This window comes from Salvia miltiorrhiza, chromosome 1 (assembly GCF_028751815.1).
Source record: "Salvia miltiorrhiza cultivar Shanhuang (shh) chromosome 1, IMPLAD_Smil_shh, whole genome shotgun sequence".
NCBI classification, from domain to species: Eukaryota; Viridiplantae; Streptophyta; class Magnoliopsida; order Lamiales; family Lamiaceae; genus Salvia; species Salvia miltiorrhiza.
In genome coordinates this window covers 27,268,876-27,290,293 of record NC_080387.1, presented here as the reverse complement: position 1 = coordinate 27,290,293, position 21,418 = coordinate 27,268,876, and the positions used below count along the sequence as shown (strand labels likewise).

The window sequence follows — 21,418 nt, the reverse complement described above, 5'->3', positions numbered from 1 at the left end:
AATGATACCTGTTTTTGTAATTGCAAGTCAAATATGAAAATTACAAATTCAAGTAGATTTATATTTGTGCCAATTAGCCCCTTAGCTTTTGCGGGTTTGCTCTTTTCTCTTTACATTTTCGTATTTAATTTTGAGCAAATCCACGTACACGAGCAAATTATGACGAATACATGAACTTTAGTCGGCAAATTGGGATATTTTCAAAATCAAATTGACAAACAAAAACAAAAGAAGTCAAGTGAAGACAGCACAACATTACCCCTTTATAATAATTATAAAAAAAAAAACATTATCCCTTTATAAAAAATGAAAAGTCAAGACGAAATATAGGAACTTGAATCTTTTTCATTAATTTTCTGAAACAAGATTCATTTATGAAACCCAACTTGCTTCCAGTATTCAAATTGACTTTTTAGACAATGTCCACTTGTTTTTAGTTATAGACATAAATAAGTTAATTAAGGCTTTTTCTGAAACATACCCATTATGCCTGGACACCCAGTTTCCATCTTGCATTTCGTCTTTGTCGCCCTTGTTTCACCATCAATTTCTGGTGGCCTAATTGCGAAAAGTGGGTGTGAAGAGAAGTGTGGGGATTTAGTGATTCCATATCCATTCGGAGTCGGGTCGAACTGCTCGTTCGACCCGTCCTTCGACATCAGCTGCAACACTTCCACCACCCCTCCGAAGGCGTACCTCTCCATCATCGGCAAACAAGTTATCGAAATAAATGAGACCTATGTTCGGGTCAAGTACCCCAATTTGGTCTCAGTTTGCTATCAAGGTGAAAACGCAACTAGAGAGAGTGCGACTCTCAACTTGACGGGGACTCTCTATGCGCTGTCCATGTACACCAACAGGCTCACCGCCATAGGCTGCGACGACGCCGTCTTGCAGTTCAACGGAACCTCCACCAATGGCGGCTGCTCCGCGTTTTGCGAAGACCAGACGGAAACAGCTGGCGTCGGGTATTGCCCATTTGATCCCACTTCGCTCGGTCATGGATGTTGCCAGGCCCAGATCGTCGGAGGTAATTCTCAATTTTATAATATATATGTATGTATATAGTGTGGAATGGAGAATAATGGAAATCAAATATTGGCCATCAACTCAATTTCAGCACTAACATTAATTTTAGCTAATTTTGATATGAAAAGAATCAAATGCCTTTATTTTAATTTTCTGCAATTATTTATTCAATATAAATATATGATATACATAGTACGAAGTCATTGCGTACGTGTACATTACATTTGGTCATTCTAATTGATCATTTCTCTGTAGATATATAGGAATAAAGAAATAATCAAGTAAGAATATTGGCTAAATGTGGTCAAAATTAATCTTGAAGGCAAGATATTCAAATTTTACTAATGATATTAATTAAAACTAAAGTGCAAAAAATGAGAATAACACGAATAAATTAATAAAATCTATAAATAAGGCAATGCAGAGGCCGTGCATGAATATCATGTGTTCGAATTCTGAAGAAAACAAAAATTCATCATATTAATTGAATACTATTATTCGTGCGTTACATTGTCTTATTCATACATAGATTTTATCAATTTATTCGTAAGAACATTCTTACCAGACGAGCATATATATATATGTGCAAACATAAATTTCAATAACCCGAAAAATGTTAAAAATATGAAAATGAGGTCTTACTTATGATGTTGGCTCACAGACACGGGTATAGTGGGAGCAGAATTAATTGACTTGAGCATAAGAGTACAACGCAGAAGGATTTTCCCATGCAGCTTCGCCTTTATCCAGGAGGTATCAGATACTAATGAAACCGGATTTCAGTATCCGTTTGAGTACCTCCATAACTCAACGGCGTTGCAGAATGATAATTGGGCATCCGCCACCAGTCCTCCCGTGGTGCGGCTGGACTGGATCCCCGGCTCCGCAAGCTGCAGCCAAGCGAAGCTCAACTCCGCTACTTACGCCTGCCGGGATAACAAGAGTGTGTGTGTTGATGTTGCTAACGTCAGTAGAGGATACCAGTGCATCTGTGCCCAAGGATACCAGGGCAATCCTTACCTCCCGGGAGGCTGCCAACGTTAGTATTATTCTTTTATTCCCTTTATGCATATCTGTTATTTTTCATGATTCATAATATGGCACTCCCTCCGTTCTTAAAGGGAGTGGCACAGATTTTAAAAAAAATGTTGTTAAGTGTTTTGGGAAATTGAGAATGGTGAGAATGTGTTTTTTTCGTAGACGTCCCAAAGAAGAAAAATAGAAAGTTCTTTCATGGACGCAATATTTCTAACTCTGTCTCTATTTCATGAACCAGCAATTGTGTTTCTGAGTTCAGTTGCCAGATACGGATGCCAAGATCAGTGTGGAGAAGTGTCGATTCAGTTTCCATTCGGAATAGGGCGGAATTGCTATTTGGAGGCATCATTTGAAGTATTTTGCAATACCTCCACCAACCCTCCAAAAGCCTACCTCTCTATATTGAAGGCTGAAATCAGCCGGTTGGATTCATCACGGGTGTGGGTGGACTATCCAAGGTTGGGTCTGGCTTGCTACAATTGGTCGGAATCTCAACCGGGAATCACTAAGACAGAGGAGCGAAGCTTGAGTATTGACTTGTCGGGAACTCAGTTCACGTTGTCGGAAGATAGCTGGATCTCCGTCGTTGGATGCGATGATATCATAATGGCTACGATTCGACATGGCAATCGAACTTTTGTTGGAAGCCTCTGCGCAACCGTCTGCAAAAATAATCAAATTTCTTCCGGTGATTATTACGCATATTGTCCAACTAGGACTTCTGAGTATTGGCCCGGCAATGGCTGTTGCAGGGCACCCATTCCCAGAGGTAATATATTCAACACATAATTTAACAAAGTATTTTCTTGTAACATTAATTTCCGTCTGAAAAGAATAGTTTTTCCAACTTATATGTTACTTAGGTTTTATTTATTTTCATATAAGATAAGAAAGGAGGGGTAGTTCAAATAAAAACTTCTTATTATAAAAATTGTGAGATCAACTTGCACTAAATTTATAAAGTGATTGTAGTCAATTCTACATGTATTCAGCATATATTTTGTGTTACTTATAGGATCAGGTCAGTACGTACAATCATTTTATAAGTTCAATATTAAAAGTGTTTGCCTAATGGTAGAGCGATTATGCCTGAAGTCAAATTAAATTCTCAAATTCAAATCTACCATCACACAGTCTTTTAAAATATTTATTTTTCCTATCAAATAAAAATAAGTTTATGAGTAATGAATCCTTTTACATATGAAAATTCCTCAAAATTGTAATAAATTTATCAAATCTTAAAAAGGGAGTCAGATGAAAGTTGTAGTCTTCAATCGTCGTAAAAGGAAGAATCAATGTAATAATATATAAAAATGAAACTTTATTGTATGTATAAAGAAGCATACATTCTGTATCATTGACTTGCAGGCACCTCTTACCTGGAAGCGAATTTGAGTGACTTCAGTGGGCGATGGCCACGTACCAATTTCTCTTGCAGCTATGCCTTCCTTGGAAGCAAGGATGACTATTATCAAGCAACTTACCCCATTTTGAATAACTCAACACAGATTCAAAGTGATGATCCACAGATAAATTATGTGTTCCCACTGGATTGGAGAATTGGTACGCTGAATTGCAAAGAAGCACGATTGAATCCGACTGATTATGTGTGTCAGAATAACACCGACTGCATTGATTTTGATGATAGCATTGGAGGGTACCTCTGCAACTGCTCCAAGGGATACCAAGGCTACGCTTACCTTAGCCCAGGATGTCATGGTTAGTACTTGATCTATTGTTTTATTTTCTTTACTTTAACCTTATTTTATGGAAAAGTGTGGAAAACATTTGTTTGCATCATTTTTCCACTCCTTTCACATGTTTTATTGGATGAGTAATTTTTTCCTAGACATAATTTTTTTTTTTGAGAAGTTCATTTTGTCTTATTTTCTTTTCGGTTCATGATAACATTATGATGATTATATTGATGTGATAATATTTTTCCATTTAGGATACGAGAAAAAAATAGGATAAACTTTTTTTTTCTTCACCTTAAAAAACATGAGATGAAAAAGATAGGGACCATTAAAATGTGATAAAAAAATTTCATCTTTCTTTATCTGTCCTAATAAATTTATAATAAAAGATAATACACCCTTACAGTTTAATGCTTATGGGAAGCATTAATACAACTAATGAATCGATCGAGTTTCAACATTTTTAGAAGTAATTTCAACTTGGAGTGACATTTTGCATGTTTTGTAATGCTTTTTATGGAGCAGATATTGATGAATGCACGGATAATACAAGTAATACATGCGTTTCAAATTCAATTTGCATCAATGATCCAGGCTCTTATCACTGCTCATGCCCGAAAGGGTATGTTGGTGATGGGAGAAAAGATGGCACACGTTGCATTCAGCTGCCGCCATCCAAGACCAAGATGATAATCTTGATAGGTAACAATCTATTCTTGTTTTCATTTTAATAGAATGTTCGTCCATGTGATATATGGCATTAATTATAGTTAAATAAAATAGATAAAGATATATAACTAAATAAAGTTTTTTTTTATAAAAAAAATCTAAATATGTTAAATGAGATTATAGTTGATTTAGTGTTTCTAAAAATAAATTATACTATCCTATAATAATTACATAATCCCCTAGTAGAAAATTTTATATAAAATGAATAGAAATATTAATTTAAAAATAAAAATATTAAAATTAAGAAGGAAAACAAAGAAAATTAGAAATGTTTAAAAAGGATTTAGTTTTAAGGAAAATATGATTATTTAAAAATATAAATTATTTAATATGTTAAAGCTTTAAATTACCATATCCTGTTTATTTGAAATCCTTTTTTTCCATATCATTTATTTAATTAAATGTCATTTTATGATTTTCCATTGAAGATGTATATTACACATTTTATTTAAAACATAATTAAATGAAAATGGAAGAAAGTGTTTTATCTATAAAATGAGAAAAAAATATATATGAAGAAATAAACAATAAAAATTCAATAACATATTAAAAAGTCAACTTTCGCTTTGTCAATTTCAAAATTGAGTGGCAATTTTTAGATTATAACAAAATTGAAGGCTTATTTGTAAACTATATTTTCTCTTTTTATTTCCTTCTTCTTCATCCTCTTATTTTTCTGTTTTTTTTTTTAATTTTGAAATTCGGTTAATTATAATATTTAATATACATATCAAATTAAAGAACACGACAAGAGCTTTAATTTGATATTTTATATAAATATTATATTTAAAATGTAAAATTTATTTATATTTAAAGATAAAAACTTAAGAAAATTCTCCATCTTCTCTCCTTTTTTTTTGAATAATCTAATTTTCAAATCTTTTTTATTTTTATTTTTATTTTTATTTTTATTTTTATTTTTATTTATGTATATTTTCTTTTAACTTATTTTATTTTCTTAATTTTTTTTACTTTTCCATAATATCAGTTTTATTATTGTGTTTTTTTTTCTTTTCTATATTCAACTTAAATATATTAATTTAAAATTGTATTTATTACAATATTTATAATTTTTTATATGCTAATTGAGTTGATATCAATTATATATACCAAACGCTATTTCAGAATAAAGATTAGTGGCGATTAATTGAGATGCTAATGTAGGAGTAATTTAATTTTTGTGTATTCATTTTAAATTTTGCATACATGATGACATTGATTTCTCCTTAATTTACAAAATTTCCATTGAAATTGTTTTGAAGTCAATTTAAAATTGAACATTGACTTTTAATTTAACTCAATAAGCTTGACTTGCATGTTTATATGTTTATGGTTTGTAATTTTATATACAGGTATGGGCTCAGGATTAGGATTTCTACTACTTCTCTCAATGTGCATTTGGTTGTATAAAGAATTAAAAAAGAGAAGGGAAAAATTGCTTAAAGAGAAATTCTTCAAACGAAATGGTGGCCTTCTCTTGCACCAACAAACAAATGAAGGCACACTTGGAAAAACAAAAGTTTTCACTGCAAAAGAGTTGGAGATAGCCACTGATCACTTTAATGAAAACCGAATCCTTGGACATGGAGGGCAAGGCACTGTCTACAAAGGAATGTTATCCAATGGTAAAATTGTGGCAGTGAAAAAATCCAAGTTGGTTGAGGAGAACCAAGTGGAACAGTTCATAAATGAGGTGGCCATATTGTCTCAAATCAATCATAGGAATGTCGTAGGATTGTTAGGATGTTGTTTGGAGACGGAGGTTCCACTGCTTGTTTATGAATTCATGCCAAACGGCACCCTTCATGATCTCATACATGATTCAAATAATGAGTTTCCATTTCCATGGAACATGCGTCTGAAAATCGCAGCAGATATAGCCGGCGCATTGGCCTATTTGCACTCTGCGTCTTCGATAGCTATTTATCACAGAGACATCAAGTCAAGTAACCTCCTCCTCGACGAGAAATATATTGTCAAAGTGTCCGACTTTGGAACTTCAAGGTCCATTGCTTCTGATCGAACCCATTTAACTACCATGGTTAAAGGGACGTTTGGATATTTAGATCCAGAGTACTTTCAGTCGAGTAAATTTACAGAAAAGAGTGATGTTTATAGTTTTGGAGTGGTTCTTGTCGAGCTTCTTACTGGGCAAAGGCCAATTTCTTTTGATGAAGAAGAAGAAGAAAGAGGCCTAGCTACTCGGTTTCATACGTGCATGGTAAGAAATTGTCTTGACGCTATTTTGGATCCTCAAGTTTTGCAGAAAGGTAGAAAGGAAGAGGTGATTTTAGTTGCGAAGCTTGCACAGAGATGTTTGAATCCCAAAGGAAAAATGAGACCAACTATGAAAGAAGTGGCTACTGAATTGGAGAATTTTAGGATGTCTCAAATGTCTACTATAGTTAGAGATGAATCTCAAGATGTGAGAGTCTTTGAAGACATGGCTGCCACCATTTCAGACAATGAATACACATGGCCTGGTAGGTAGTTATAAGATTGTAACGCATTGTCATCAGACACACAATGCTTAAGATTTACAAGATAGGGTAAGATAAATGTGATATACGATTTTACTTTCAGGATGAGGATATGTTAGATATAGTTAGTGCGAGATGAGTTGTACGACTTGAAATAAATTGATTCTCTCTTCATTCTTGAAAAATAGTCATTTTTGTCAACTTGGTACATTAATAAAAAATACTAGTTTCTTTTCATTTATAAAACACCACTCCACAACATATTACTCTCGGCTGGTTTCCTTGATTCTGATTCTTCCAACCCGAACTCGCCTCGTTTCACCATCCTGAATTGAGCTACTGTTGGTTTGGCTGGAACTATTGTGTAACGTAGACTTTTGCTCCCTCTTTATAGGTGTGCTCTCTTATTCGGTGACACTCGTTTGCCCCATAACTGTACACACCGAAGATATCACACATCTCAGCCATGGGCTCTCGGCTAGTAAAGGTGTCGAACTTGCTTATCTTGAGCTCTTGTATCTCTTTTATTACGTCACTCATCTGCTTCTTCAACTCGTAGCTAGGGGCTACTACACTTGCCTCTGCTCTTCATCCTCGAGTGGACTGCTATTGAGAACTCGTAGCTAGAGTCTCAAAAATATGATTTAGCTCATCGACTCTCTTCACTATGATGTTTCGCCCTAAGATGTTGTCCACTATAAACTGGGAGGTTTGCAACAACTCGTCGTAGAATAACTGGCTCAACATCTCGGAAGCCATATGATGGTGGGACCACTGTTGAAGGAGCTCCAAAAACCTTTCCCAGGCCTTATGGAACGACTCATCTATCCCATAAGTGAAGTTCATGGTTTGGGTCAACACGTCTTGCGTCTTTTGATTAGGGTAGTAATTGAGCACAAACTTTTCACAGACGTCACCTCATGTGTTCAACGAGCTAGGCTGTAGTGATAGGAACCAAGTTCCAGCCCTATCCTTCAAGGTGTACGAGAAACATCTCAACTTGAATTGGTCTTCAAATAACTCGAGCAATGGGTAGGTCTACACCACCGTGCAAAAATCTCGGATGAATATGAGAGCATCTCCCTTAGGCATCTCATAGTAAGATAGTAACATGTTGTAGTGATTCTGCTTCAACTCATAGTTCCGGATTACAATCAATAGGACTATAGCGGATGATTTGATCACAATGACCAGTTGAGTGAAGTACCTTATATATATAGGGTTCTTATATCTCATCTCAATTCTATCAGAGGTGGACTCAACTTCTTCTCTTGTGCTTCCTTCGAATAAGGATTCCTCGTAATAATTGGAATCTGACTTGAACTCTTATTCTAGTCGATCGATGTTGCCAAAAAAGGGCACTGGTATCCTCTTAAGGCTTCAGCGACCTAGCATACAAAACACTCAACAAACAAATCAAAGGCATTAGAGGAAAGAAATAACCAAGTGAAAACTAAAAGAAATGTAAACAACAAAAACAAAGCAACTTAAACAATCACCTAAAGCCTTTCCCGACAACGGTGTCAAAATTTATTTTTACTCAAAACACCTATTGAATTGACTTGTAATCACACGAGGTCAATTGTAGTGGAATAAGCTAACTCAAGTTGTACTTTCGAGGAAGGCTCAATAGGAAAATCATTCATATTACACATATAAAATAATAAAATCCTAAAACTCTTTAATCCCATGTTGGGTTTGTCGTATCTCAACTAATTTATTAAAGCAAAATTAACGAAAGCGATAAAATTAACTAGGTGATAATAGAAGCAATAATTCAATTATATAAATTTAAGCAAAACAAATAATTAATTTACGACAACTACTTAATTAACTTTTGCAATGAATCTAAATTGTGAACAATGAAATCGAGAAATGAGAAAGTTCAACAATAAGGAAACCTGGAACTAGAGTGCATCAGATTAACTATATGATTATATGGTTTCAAGCTAATCCAATTCTATTGAACATGGAATTTTATATCTAGCATGAAATTATTCTATCTAATTAACTAATCGAAGAAAAGTAATTGTCAGCAAAAGGAATTAATCGAACAAATGAATCCATGGAAATTAATAGCACAATTCTAATTAATTTGCAATTGGAGATTCAAGCATTAACAACAAACTCACGGGTGAGAATTGGTTGAATAAAAAAGATATGGAATGATGAATATTGAAATAAAATATTTCTCCAACAACAATCTTGATCCCATTTACAATATGAATTTATCACTGTTTATGCGTTCAGGAAGAAATTAAAAGTGAAGTAAATGGCTTTATATTCTAAGTGGTGGGAAAAAAAATCTAAAATTGTTTTCACAGTGTGAATCAAGGCACAAGTATATTTAAGAGTGAGAGTGAGGGAGCATTGGCTTTAGGCGGCCGCTAGTTTCTGGTGGTGGCGGGAGAGGGCGAGTGTCGGGTACAATGCCACAATACTACGCAATGTTTTTGTTTCAGTATGTTATATCTCGTTTTAAGTTCAATCTTTCATCTGTTTTCGCTCACAAACTCGCATCGAGACGGTTTCAATTCTTATCAAGACCATTAAACTCAATTCGGACTTAATTATCTTCCACGTCTTTATTAGTTCGAGCATAAAATCATACAACACCAAAATAAGCAAACAAACTCAAATTAATCAACTCTTAAGCGAATCAAATCAATATATCAACAATAGCACACGCAAAACAAAACTCATATCCTTCTCTTACCCTACTCTCCAGGAGTAAGTGGTTGAGATTTCTCTGGTTAAGCTCTGGTGCTTCTCTCTAGACCACTCTTATATCTCTTTCCTGATTTTTACTTCTGGTGAAAGCTACTAACACCAAATCTTGATTGGAATCAATTTCATAATCATCAAAATCATATGTGCTGCATCATTTCATAATCACAACGAAGATTCAAGTTCAATTCTTAAATGTTTGTAAGATAAGGGTTTGGCTTATCATTCCCTGGAGTCAGGCTGCCTGCCCAAAGGTCGCTCCAAGTGTTGGCTGCACCTGAGTGTACCCATCACCATATTACTCCATCTGTAAGGGGATCGACTCGTCTTCAAGGCTTTATACAATTCTGCTTGCTGTCAGAGGCAACTTCCCATGCCGTTAACCCGATGAGGCAGGTCTTAAAATTTGGGTATTTGTGGTAATCTGTCTTTGGGCTTCATTGGAAGCCACAACCGAGAAACTGCAATATCAATACCCTTCACCAATCACTCCGTCCCCCTTGACTTTCCATTCACGAAAAGAATTATTAAGGAACATGCCACATTTTCTTTTGTGTAACCGAAACATTATAAGTTGTAATTATCTTTATTTATTTCTTATAAAAAAAGAGGAAAAACTTGAGATAAAAGATCCTAACTCTCTAGAAAAATCACCAGCATTTTACACTCCATTTTTTCCTTGTTATTTTGCTATGACTAACCTATCTACAGGAGATTCAAGAGGACTAAAAGTAAACACCCCAACGAAATATTGTTATCTCAATGAGAACCACAATGACGCAAGGGCGATTAATGCTAATGGTGCGTCTGCTGATGCGGAAAATCCACTACCCAAAGTCAGGAATTGTTGCTCTTTTTGGATCCACAATATTGGGAACTTTCGGGAGAAATTAATATTTTCAAAGGAAAAATTAACATCTATATATCTTAGATTTATTTGGCTTTCCACTTGGTACATTTCCAACTAAATACCTTGGGGTTCCACTTGTGACAAAAAAACTCTTAGTAAATCAAAATTTGCTCCTTTTATTAATAAATTTCACATTCTATTAATAAATAGACTAATCTAAACCTCTCTATGGCAGGTAGGGTTGAGCTCGCTAAGTCCATCCTACAAGGGGTTGAATGGTATTAGCTCCAAATTTTTTTCCTTCCGGCCAGGGTGGCTGACCGAATCAATACCATTGTTCGAAAATTTACTTAGAAATCTACCTCATACCTCATTGCTTGGAAAAAGTTTGTAATCGAGAGTGAAATAGGTCTTGAACTTAGAGATCTTATGGTATGGAACAAAGCATTGCTGGCGAAAACACTTTGGAACATTCAAGCCAAAACAGATTCTTTATGAATTTTGTGGATTGATGAAGAGTTTATCAAATGAAGGGACCTATGGAGCATTACTGAACAGCAAGGTGACTCACAATTGATTAAAAATATCTTAGACATTATAGATCTAATTATCCAAAAATGCGAAGGAAGAGTACCGCAAGAAAATGAACAAGTCAGCCAATCGGGAAACAACAATGTTATAACGGCGACCTGTGAATTATTGAGAAGCAAAGGAGGTTGGAAGAAATACATACCGCCTAAATTTTCCATCACCTTATGGATGAAGCTACAAGGAAGACTTAAGACTGTGGATAAACTTGAACATCTTAACATTAGCCGCATGTGCAACCTTTGTAATACTGGACTAGAGACGCATGAGCACCTTTTCTTCAAGCGCTCTATTCCAGAGAAAATTTGGAGATTAGTACGTGAATGACTCAAACTGAACCACCTTATGTCTATACTGCCTAGTGCAATTAAACACCTAACAAATAAGAAAATAGGGTCGACGATTGTACAAAAAGGTCAGCTTCTCAGACTACATGCCACCGACAATCATATATGGTTTATGCAAGAAACAAACTAATATTTAAGATGAGTAATTAATTATCAGCAAGATCATGCTTGATATTAAGAAGATAATGAATACTTGCTTCTACGACCTCTATCCTTTGGAGGAGGTCCGGGCTCACATAGGATTAGGCACTATAAAGGGAGATCTTATGATCAAATCAATCTGGGGTACTATCGCCCAAAACCCTTTAATCTCTTAAAATATCATTAGTTTAGTATGGAATATATTCTACTCTCAATTTTTTTTTGTAGGGCCTTGGTATTGGTTACCAATGGACTTCCAACACATTATCTTCTTTGTGCACTCTTGAAAGCATGCTTTTGGATGGTTGGCACTTAAGGGGATTTTTCGTTTGCATTCAACACGAGTATTATGAACAAATACATGTATGCACTGCATTCCATGTGTGGTAACTGACACATTACATTATTGTCATGAACTTCCAACCACACACTTGGTGGATTTGCTGATACTTCGACAAATACCAACCTTCGCCTACTGCACCAAGGACATGGATGCCTTTTTATAATGGACAAGGGTATGTGACCCTTTTAGTATTTTAGCTCTTATATCTTGTCCCTTATCCTGTTGGACTACCTTGCTCGAAGGACACCCCAACCCCACCTTCGACTTTTTGCTGCTGTAGTTGTACTCCCCACTTGGATATACCTAAGATTCAGTTTGTAATTTCTTTCCCACTTCTTTTCTTTATTTAATATACGTAGGTTTTCATAAAAATAAAAATAAAAATATAGCACGCGTAAACCCCCAAAAACTCGTAAAACAATTTTCTTAGCACAAGATCTCATTTAGGGGCGTTTACTTTGCATGATTGATAAGATACATAATTGAGTATTTTTATCCTCAAGAGTATCATTTTTTCAATATCATCCTTGAATAGGATATTAATCAAACAAAATGAGTTCAAATAATAGAAATAATCAAGAGCTTCAAAATATCCTAATAGGTCAATGCATCTAAGGGAACAACATATTCGTCTTATTCCTTCAGTCCGTCATAAGTATTACACTTTTGTTAATTTTGATGTCTGGCAAAAGCGTAACATTTTTATTTTTAGAACTATGAGCCTATCATGTACCTTTATATTTTTTCTTTTATAAATACTCTTATTTATAAAAAGAATAATCATAATCCACACTTAATTTAATCTCAATCACTTATTTCATTTATGATGAGAGCTTTTATCTATTAAAAATATATTCATTAATTTTTTATTTATGTCTAATTAAATGCTATACTTACAACAAATAATACTCCATCCGTCCCGTAAAATTTGAGCATTATTCTTTTTCGAGTCGTTCCACGAAATTTAAACATTTTTCTTATATGATAAAAGTTTTTTATTTATTTATTTTTTTATTTTTTTACCTACCAGACCTAACACATAAAATACTAACTCTTTAAAATAGGAGCCGAAAAGAAATTGCCCAAGCTTCAATGGAAGGTGGGAGTATTATTTTGTGTTAATAGATCAATCAAACTTAAGGGGGAAAAGACGCATAGAAGAAAGAAGAGTAGAAAGAAACGTAATTCAAGAACGATAAAGCTAAATAACTTCACACAACGACGACGTTTTTTCCTGAAAAGGGCTTTCCACCATTTCCCTGTCCGCGTCGACTTGCACACAGCGCAGACGTTAGGTCACCAGATTTTGTTAAGCAAAATCCACGCATCTATTTTTCTTCAGTCCGTGTGGAAACGATGTTTTACAGAGGGTAAGGAGCGGAGAAAAACTCAACTAATTATCGTAATTAATGTTCTGAATTCGGGTTAACTTTCAGCTCAATTGTTTTGATACTCCTGCCATCTAATCCTTATTTTAGATAAAAATATTTTTGGATCCAAAAGTTTTGATTCCGTTGGATTTTCTCGGTACGAAGCCTGATTATGTTTATGAATTTGTATTTCCTTTTTTTTCGTTTGCCATTTTTTTCTTGCCAATCTCATTATGTATTTGAGTTTTGCTGGAGAGGTTTTGTTTTTTGGTTAATTATTCGTACGGTCATCTTGTTTATTTATTTGTCACTTGAGTTTCTTTTAGTGGCATCATAGTGCTTCCTTTTTTTTTTTGAATTGCAATAGATGTAGTTATATTGTCTTACTAGAAACTCCATTTTTTGGGTAGAAAGTTGCTACCAGCGTTGCCTAATAATGGTTTCTTACTTGAGAATCTTTCCTTGGTCTTTTGCGAGTTTGCTATCTGTTCATTGTCTCTTGTTGTTTGAATCGTTAGTATCAAGATTCCGATACTAGCTAGAATATTGTGCTTTGAACTAGTACTTAATAATTCAGTGTAAAATAACATCGTTTCAGCACTACAATTTTCTCTGTCATCTTCATTGATGGTTTAATGATCTGGCTGACCTGGTGAATGTTTTCATTGTTTTGGATATGAAGTAAATACGTTGATAGTGGTGATGCAAGGGAAATGGGTTTCAAACGGCAGCGTTTAATGGATCAGGGTTCTTCATATTATGGAGCTCCTGGTCCAAGTTATATGTATGATGCTCCACCTCCACCTCCTCCTGCATATTCTTATATTCCACCACCATTTCCTGTTGTCCGGCTTCGAGGCCTTCCATTTGATTGCGCAGAGGCTGAGATTGTTGACTTCTTCCATGGTCTAGATGTTATTGATGTTCTGTTTGTTCACAAGGGTGGCAAGTTTACAGGAGAAGCTTATTGTGTATTGGGATATCCACTTCAAATTGATTTTGCCTTACAGAGGAATAGGCAAAACATTGGTAGGAGATATGTCGAGGTTTTCCGAAGCAGGAAAGAGGAATACTACAAGGCTATTGCAAATGAAGTTTTTGATGCTCCTGGTGGTTCACCTCGTCGTGGTGCCCCAAGGGCAAGATCTACTGATGAGAGGGACTTGTCAGAATTTAAAGGAGTGTTGCGGTTGAGAGGATTGCCGTTTACTGCTACCAAGGAGGATATTATTAACTTCTTTAAAGATTTTGATCTGTCAGAAGACAAAGTTCATTTAATAGCTAATTCCGAGGGGAGGCCAGCAGGAGAATCTTTTGTGGAGTTTGGAAGTCCCGAAGATTCGAAAGCTGCAATGTCCAAGGATAGGATGACCTTGGGGTATCGCTACATAGAGCTTTTCCCTGCATCACGTGAGGAGTTGGAAGAAGCTGCTTCAAGGGGCCGGTAACAGCCCTAACCCTTTTATTTTTCTCATTTTATATTTGGGAAATGTTCATTCTCTAATGTTTAGGTGTTAAATATATTTGTTAGTAAAAATTAACTTGTATAAATGGTGTCTTATTGCTCTTGGGTGTGTTAAATATGCATATCTTGAACATGTTTGCTCTCATTGTCTGGCATGTAAGACTAGTTCCTGAAGCCTCACTTTCCAACCAGACACAGTGGATTCTGGAACATGCACATGCTGTATCCATCAGGGCAACTTTTTATAGTTTGTGCGGCTCAACTGTTGTACTGACCAAGTGACCATATCCTGGAGTATTTGGTCTGTAGATTCTGATAACCTTAGGGTCCTTTAATTAAATATGTGATCGATTGCAAACACAATTTTGATCTAGATTCTAGACCAACACTTCTCTCATTATCTTAAGAAAGCATTACTGTCGAATATTTTGAATAATATGGTTATTTATATCTTGCTCCTTTACATTTCTTGAAAGATAATTAAACTCGCCTGTGGTTCTGCCAGTTATTTTCATCTTTTTAGCATTTCCTGGACATATTCCTCAAGGTGCGATGATTTAGAAATTTTCCTAATATACAAAATGCAATATCCATCTATCCTATCAGCATAGTTCTGCTTCAACAACTAGTATTATTTGTTAGCTGGACTTTTCTATAAGTTTTTGGTATTTGTTCTTTTCAGGTACTTCTTTGATGACTTTAAGATCTATTTTATTGCAACATTCAGGATACATTGCAAAGCTAATAAAGTCGGTATTTAGTTTATAAAGCATCTATAGATGGAAAATTCTTATCAAGCCGATTCTGATTTTAACTGTTGTAATTAAATTATGTTCATTTCTGAAATTCTGCTGCAAATTTACAAATAGAAGTTTACTATACTAGTATTATTTGTTGGGTGCACCTTTATGTGTTTTTTTGATGTGGCTTGAAGGTTTTAATGTTTGTTCTTTCGAGGTCCTTCATTGATGACTTTGACATCTATTTATTACTCCCTCCGTCCCACTAGAATTGGCACTTTTGAGTTGGGCACAGAAATTAAGAATAAAGGGTTAAAAGTGTAAAGTAGGTAGGGTCCACTTATTTTATGTGTGTAGAGAATGTAGGGACCGCATACCATTTTAGGAAAGTGTCAATCCTAGTGGGATAAACAAAAAAGGCAAGTGTGCCAATTCTAGTGGGACGGAGGGAGTACAATTCTAATAAACTCAGTATTTCCGGCTTATAGATGCAAATTATACAATTATGAAAAGAATGACAGCCACAGTTCGAAAATTATAAGTAAGCTGTTTATGCTTAAATGGTGTAGTTAAATTACGTTCATTTCTTGAATTCTGCTGCAAGTTACAAATAGATGTTTAATTTATGCAAATCGACAATGGTGATGTCTGCGACTATAAAGAATTTGGGGCATTATAGGGTGGTATTATGGATATCATTGCTAATGATATGCTATAAATGGGTTGGCGTATTAGTTACTTGTTTATTGGAAGGAAAGATATAGAGAAATGTTGCTGCATGTACTAGTTTCAATTATTCTGTTTATATTGAAATTTTTTTACATTTATGAATTTAATAGATTGATTCAATTTTTAGTTATATCTGAATTCATAGTTATGGTCAGTCAAACTGAAGGTTGGAAGTATTGGATGCTTCGATGCTCATACCTTTATAAGATGCTTCGATGTTATGAGAGTTCTTTAAGAATGTTGGCTCCTTAGTTCAAGTATTAGATGCTTCTAGGATTTGGTACTACGACTATTGCAACTAAGACCTTGGTGTCATGTCTACTATTGCTACTTAGGTGTGACTCCTCCCTCTAAGACCTTGGTGTTGGAATGTAAAATACCTTGGTATTGGAAAGTATAATTCACTCCCTCCGTCCCTCAAATAACTTCCTTTCCTTTTTGGGCCATCCCTCAAATAACTTCCTAACTTTCCTTTTTGGGCCATCCCTCAAATAACTTCTCTTTCCATTTTAGGACACTACCCCACCCTAATAATACCCCATTTACTCTTACTTTTCACCATTTCACCACTCCCAATACTAATTATAACACCTTTTCTCACCACTTCCAATACTAATAATAACAATTTTTCACCACTTCCAATACACTCAACAACTTCGTTTTAAAACCTGTGCCCCTCCCTCCTAGAAAGTTATTTGGGGGGCGGAGGGAGTATATGGTATTCACTACCTCAATGTTTTCGCATACCTGTCTTGGACTACACAACAATAGAGCTACTTCTTGTTTACTTAAAGTCTGAAGCACATCATATCGTTAGTAAGATGGTGGATTTACCATATATGATTTGACATCTAGTAGGATTTTTTAGACTAGAAATTGAATTGTAATGCAGCTCTCAATGACATGAGATGTGCATTTGAAGTTCCGTAGTTTCTAATGTCAACATTTTAAGTTGTAAATTAATTGAAAACAGGTCCTTCTAATGAATGATGTGTGATGCTAGATACTCATCATACTCTGGAATACTTTCCCTTGGCTCTATTAAAATCGTTCGTGATTTTTTGCTTTATTTTCGGTTCATACTTGCTGATTTATGTTTGAACATTTCTGAACTATTTTTCTGCCGTTGCTTTATGACTTGTGGTTTTTAGTTATGTCTACTTGTGACACTGCTATTAAATACCATGAGAACTATGAGTGAAATTGCGACATTCTCTAATCAGGTTGATGTCAAAATCATTCGAGGGGAAAGATACTAGTGAACCTACACCCGTACTGCGGATGAGGGGACTGCCATTTTCGGCTGGCAAAGATGATATAATAGATTTCTTCAAGAACTTCACTTTGTCTGAAGACTCGATCCATATCACCTTCAATTTCGAGGGGAGGCCCACGGGAGAAGCTTTCGTGGAGTTTGGTACTGCAGAAGATGCTAAAGCTGCATTGGCAAAGGACAGGATGACGCTTGGGAGTCGTTATATAGAGCTGTTCCAATCATCACCAGAGGAACTGAACGAAGCAGTTTCAAGGGCAAGGTAACAATTTTTGGCAGAGTTTTCTTGTTAGTAACGTAATTATTGGTTGTAGTATCAGAAAATTGTAGGACAAAAGTTGTGCTGGTTGGGTTAGCTTTAGTTTTCGGAATGAAACTCATTTTTATTGTTTGAAATGAAAAACCGATGGATTGACTCAATTGCCACACTACATAGTTCACGACTCTGAAATTAATACTCAACTATAGAATAGTGATGGAACTATATTATCTTCGCATTTAGTATTTTTGTTTACGAAGTAAAATCAATACTTTTAACAAGGATGTATTATAGTATCAGAAATCACATTCGAAAATCAATACACACACACACACAGGTGAGATTATGTAGATTTTTTAGCTTTAAGTAGTATATAGATCCAAATTTGGATAACATATTGTGTTTATGTGGATACACTAGAAATGCGACACAAGGCAAAATCTTCCAGGATTAAAACACAAAGGGGTATTATTGTCCCTTAAATATTTGATGGTAAAGAATTTTTTTTCGCAATTTTTAGTAATACTATAACTATGCATAATGTAGCAAACAAAAGTGTGTGGATAATTCTTAAATCTATTATCTTAATTTATTGTTCATCATCTTTCTCCTGTGATTCCTTTTAAACTCTCTACTGCGATATGTTCATCTTCTCTCTCTATGCTATTGTGATATGTTCATCTTCTCTTTTTCGTGCGATCCTTCTCCTCTCCCGTTATGATTGTTCATCTTTTCCCTCTTCTGCTATCTGTTATCTTTTCTCTCTTTTCTACTATTCTTTTTCGCCACTCTACTTGGATTTGTTTTTCTTCTCTCTTTCTTGTGATCTGCTCTTTTCTCTCTCTCTTTTGCGAACTTTTCTTCTCCTCTCTATTGTGATTTTTCTTGTTCCCTTCACCATTGTTGCCTAGGGGTGTGCATTCGGTTTTCGGTTCGATTTTTTGCTAAACATCAAACCAAATTTATATTTGATTTTTTTTTTTTATAAAAAAAAGGAACTCAATTAATTGAATAAATCGAAAGAATATATGAAGTATATGTTCATCTCTCTCTCTCTCTCCTGCGAAATTTTCTTCTCTGCTGTGATTTTTCTTGTTCTTGCCACTATCGCTGCCAGAGTTATTGTCGGTGTTGTAACGTCAAAGACGAGGAGCAGATGGCGGATGCCAAGCCGGGGGCGGGCGCTCCTGTGTTCCGCGCGGTGGTCATCTCAAAAAATCAAAATATGCATAAGTTTGGGATTCACTTGAATTTATTAATGCCCTTGCACATTTTTTTTTCTCTCAAAACTAATGTCTTTATATATGACTCCTTCGCTTTTTTTTTAATTGTCTCCGTTCGCATTTGTATGTGTCCATGTAAACAAAGTGTAGTTCAAATTTGGATATATATAGTACCCCTAAAAGGGATATTATATAGAATATGGTTAAAAATATATATAATATGGTTAATATACAAACCTTTCTTAAAATGAAAACTAGTAACTTATATACACCATATACGAGTTAAAGATTAACGGTGTGGGTTTGTTAACCATAAATCATGCGGATCCTAAATTCTACTTAGGGTAGTGATTTTTAGCCACTATGTTTGATAGCCCTAGATAAAGCAAGATAGATAAATAATCATATATTATCTAAGCGTTTGATAGCAATATTGATTAACAAGAAGACTCGCATTAAGCGAGAGACCCGCTCTTATATTACTGTTCCACTGGGAAATTTAATATCTCCTCCCCTGATAATATTTGTCTAAGTTTTATTTATCACCCTTTATCTCAATTTATATATCAAACACACTTTCTAAGCAACTGCCGGTTTTTAAGAAAAAATGGGTTCAAGCATTAGTGAGTGAAAAATGGTTTTGTAGGAGTTTGTTGATGTGCCTATTTTATCCCTCATACTATTTCCCTCCTTAATTTTGTAATTCCCTCCATACCATGAAAATTCATATAAACAATTTAGATATCCGATTATTGCTCGAAATTTAGGGATGAAGATTGTATCGATTTTTTCTCGAAATTTAATATATCGATTTAAAATTATTTTTATATCAATTTCATATTATTCCTCCTACCATAATATAATGGAAAAAAATTAATTTCTATTTAATTTTAAATATATATTTATCATAAAGACATATAATATTTATAACAAAAATTAAATAGAAAAATAAATTTCATTTTTCTATTTCATTATTTCCTTATTCATATTACGAGCAATAGTGTTATGATCCAAAAATAAAAATTAATTAAAGTAAATGAAATTTAAAACATTACAATGAAATAACGAATTTAGAGGTCAATAGAAATTCTATAATTTTTTTTACACAAATTCGTTATCAATTTCGTCCACCCATAAATAATTTATGTAATTTATACTATATCAATAGAAATTCTATTATTTCCCTCCCAAAATATTACTATTTTTTTCTCTCTCACAAATTGATTCCTAAATTAGTGAGATCATAACAAGATCTTTAATTTGATGTAAAAATTATAATAAATAAATTTAAAATGAAAAAATTATAATCATTTAAAGCTTTAAAATTAACTAGTACGCCCATTCGTGCGATGCACGAAAAACATTGAAATTAAATGATATCTTTAAATAAATAAATTTAAATAGTAAATAAAATCAAAATATGTGTTTTTAAAAAATCCACATCAATTATTCAATAAAATCCCGAAATACAAAATATAAGTTTTCAACTTTGTATAAAGTGTAATGAAAATTATAGTTATTAAATAAATTTTAAAAATTATTCGATAATGAAAATAGCATTACACATTATTATTATTGTAGAGTATTACATGTCGTAATAAATAAATAAATATTTTCGTACACAAACATAAATAAAAAAATTGTAAAATTTCAATGAAGAGAGAAAAAATAAAATATTTTAAGTTTTAAAATTTTCATAACTTATTCATTTTAAATTCATTTTTGATGATGTTTATACAATTATACTATATTAAATTAAAGATGCATATGAATATTTTTTTCATAAATTAAATTTGACGATGTTTAAAAAAAATACAAAAAAAGAAAAAGAAAAAATATAGAAAAATTGGTGGGAGAAGAGAGAGAAAAAAAGAGGAAAAAAAATAGAGAGAAAAAACTCCTTTTTTATATACTCCCTCCGTCCACGAAAGAACTTCTTATCTTTCCTTTTTGGGATGTCCACAAAAGAACTTCCTACCTATTTTTGAACTATACCCCACCATTTATAATCCTCTTACTTTTCACTTTTCACAACTCTCAATATTAATTATAACACCTTTTCACCACTCCCAATACACTCAATTACCTTTTATCCACTCTCAATACACTCAATAATATTTTTTCTTAAAACCTGTGCCACTCCCTCCTAGGAAGTTCTTTCATGGACGGAGGGAGTATTATATAGATTTTAAAAAAAATTGATTTTCTTCCCCCGAGACCCACGCTTTTTTTTCTTTGTTTTCATATTTATTTTTGTTTGTTTATTTTTTGTGTTTTTTATATGCATATTTTTTTAACAATAATAATTTTAAATGCAAATAAAGTTTAGCAAATTATGTAGATTTATATAATTTTTAGTTATGTTTTTTGTATAAATATATTTATTGTTA

The 21,418-nt window shown here is 33.9% G+C and overlaps 2 protein-coding genes across 5 annotated transcripts; both read left to right on the top strand.

Moving 5' to 3' along the window:
* Positions 1-334: 334 nt before the first annotated feature.
* LOC131017730 (wall-associated receptor kinase-like 10) lies at positions 335-7,219 on the top strand. Its single transcript, XM_057946449.1, has 6 exons — positions 335-1,030; positions 1,691-2,068; positions 2,306-2,836; positions 3,436-3,786; positions 4,290-4,466; positions 5,846-7,219. The coding sequence occupies exons 1-6, from the start codon at positions 487-489 to the stop codon at positions 6,982-6,984; spliced, it is 3,120 nt and encodes a 1,039-aa protein (XP_057802432.1). The 5' UTR covers positions 335-486; the 3' UTR covers positions 6,985-7,219.
* A 5,895-nt stretch (positions 7,220-13,114) lies between these two features.
* LOC131017686 (uncharacterized) lies at positions 13,115-17,966 on the top strand. 4 transcript variants are annotated; one of them, XM_057946444.1, is made up of 3 exons: positions 13,115-13,339; positions 14,022-14,783; positions 17,497-17,966. In XM_057946444.1, exons 1-3 carry the CDS (start codon positions 13,326-13,328, stop codon positions 17,810-17,812), a joined length of 1,092 nt encoding a protein of 363 aa, XP_057802427.1. In that variant the 5' UTR covers positions 13,115-13,325; the 3' UTR covers positions 17,813-17,966. The 4 variants fall into 4 exon arrangements, with proteins under 4 accessions (XP_057802427.1, XP_057802429.1, XP_057802428.1 ...); XM_057946446.1 differs by lacking the exon at positions 17,497-17,966 and adding an exon at positions 15,487-17,490 and having other exon boundaries at positions 13,139-13,339; XM_057946445.1 differs by lacking the exon at positions 13,115-13,339 and adding an exon at positions 13,346-13,496.
* Positions 17,967-21,418: the final 3,452 nt, after the last annotated feature.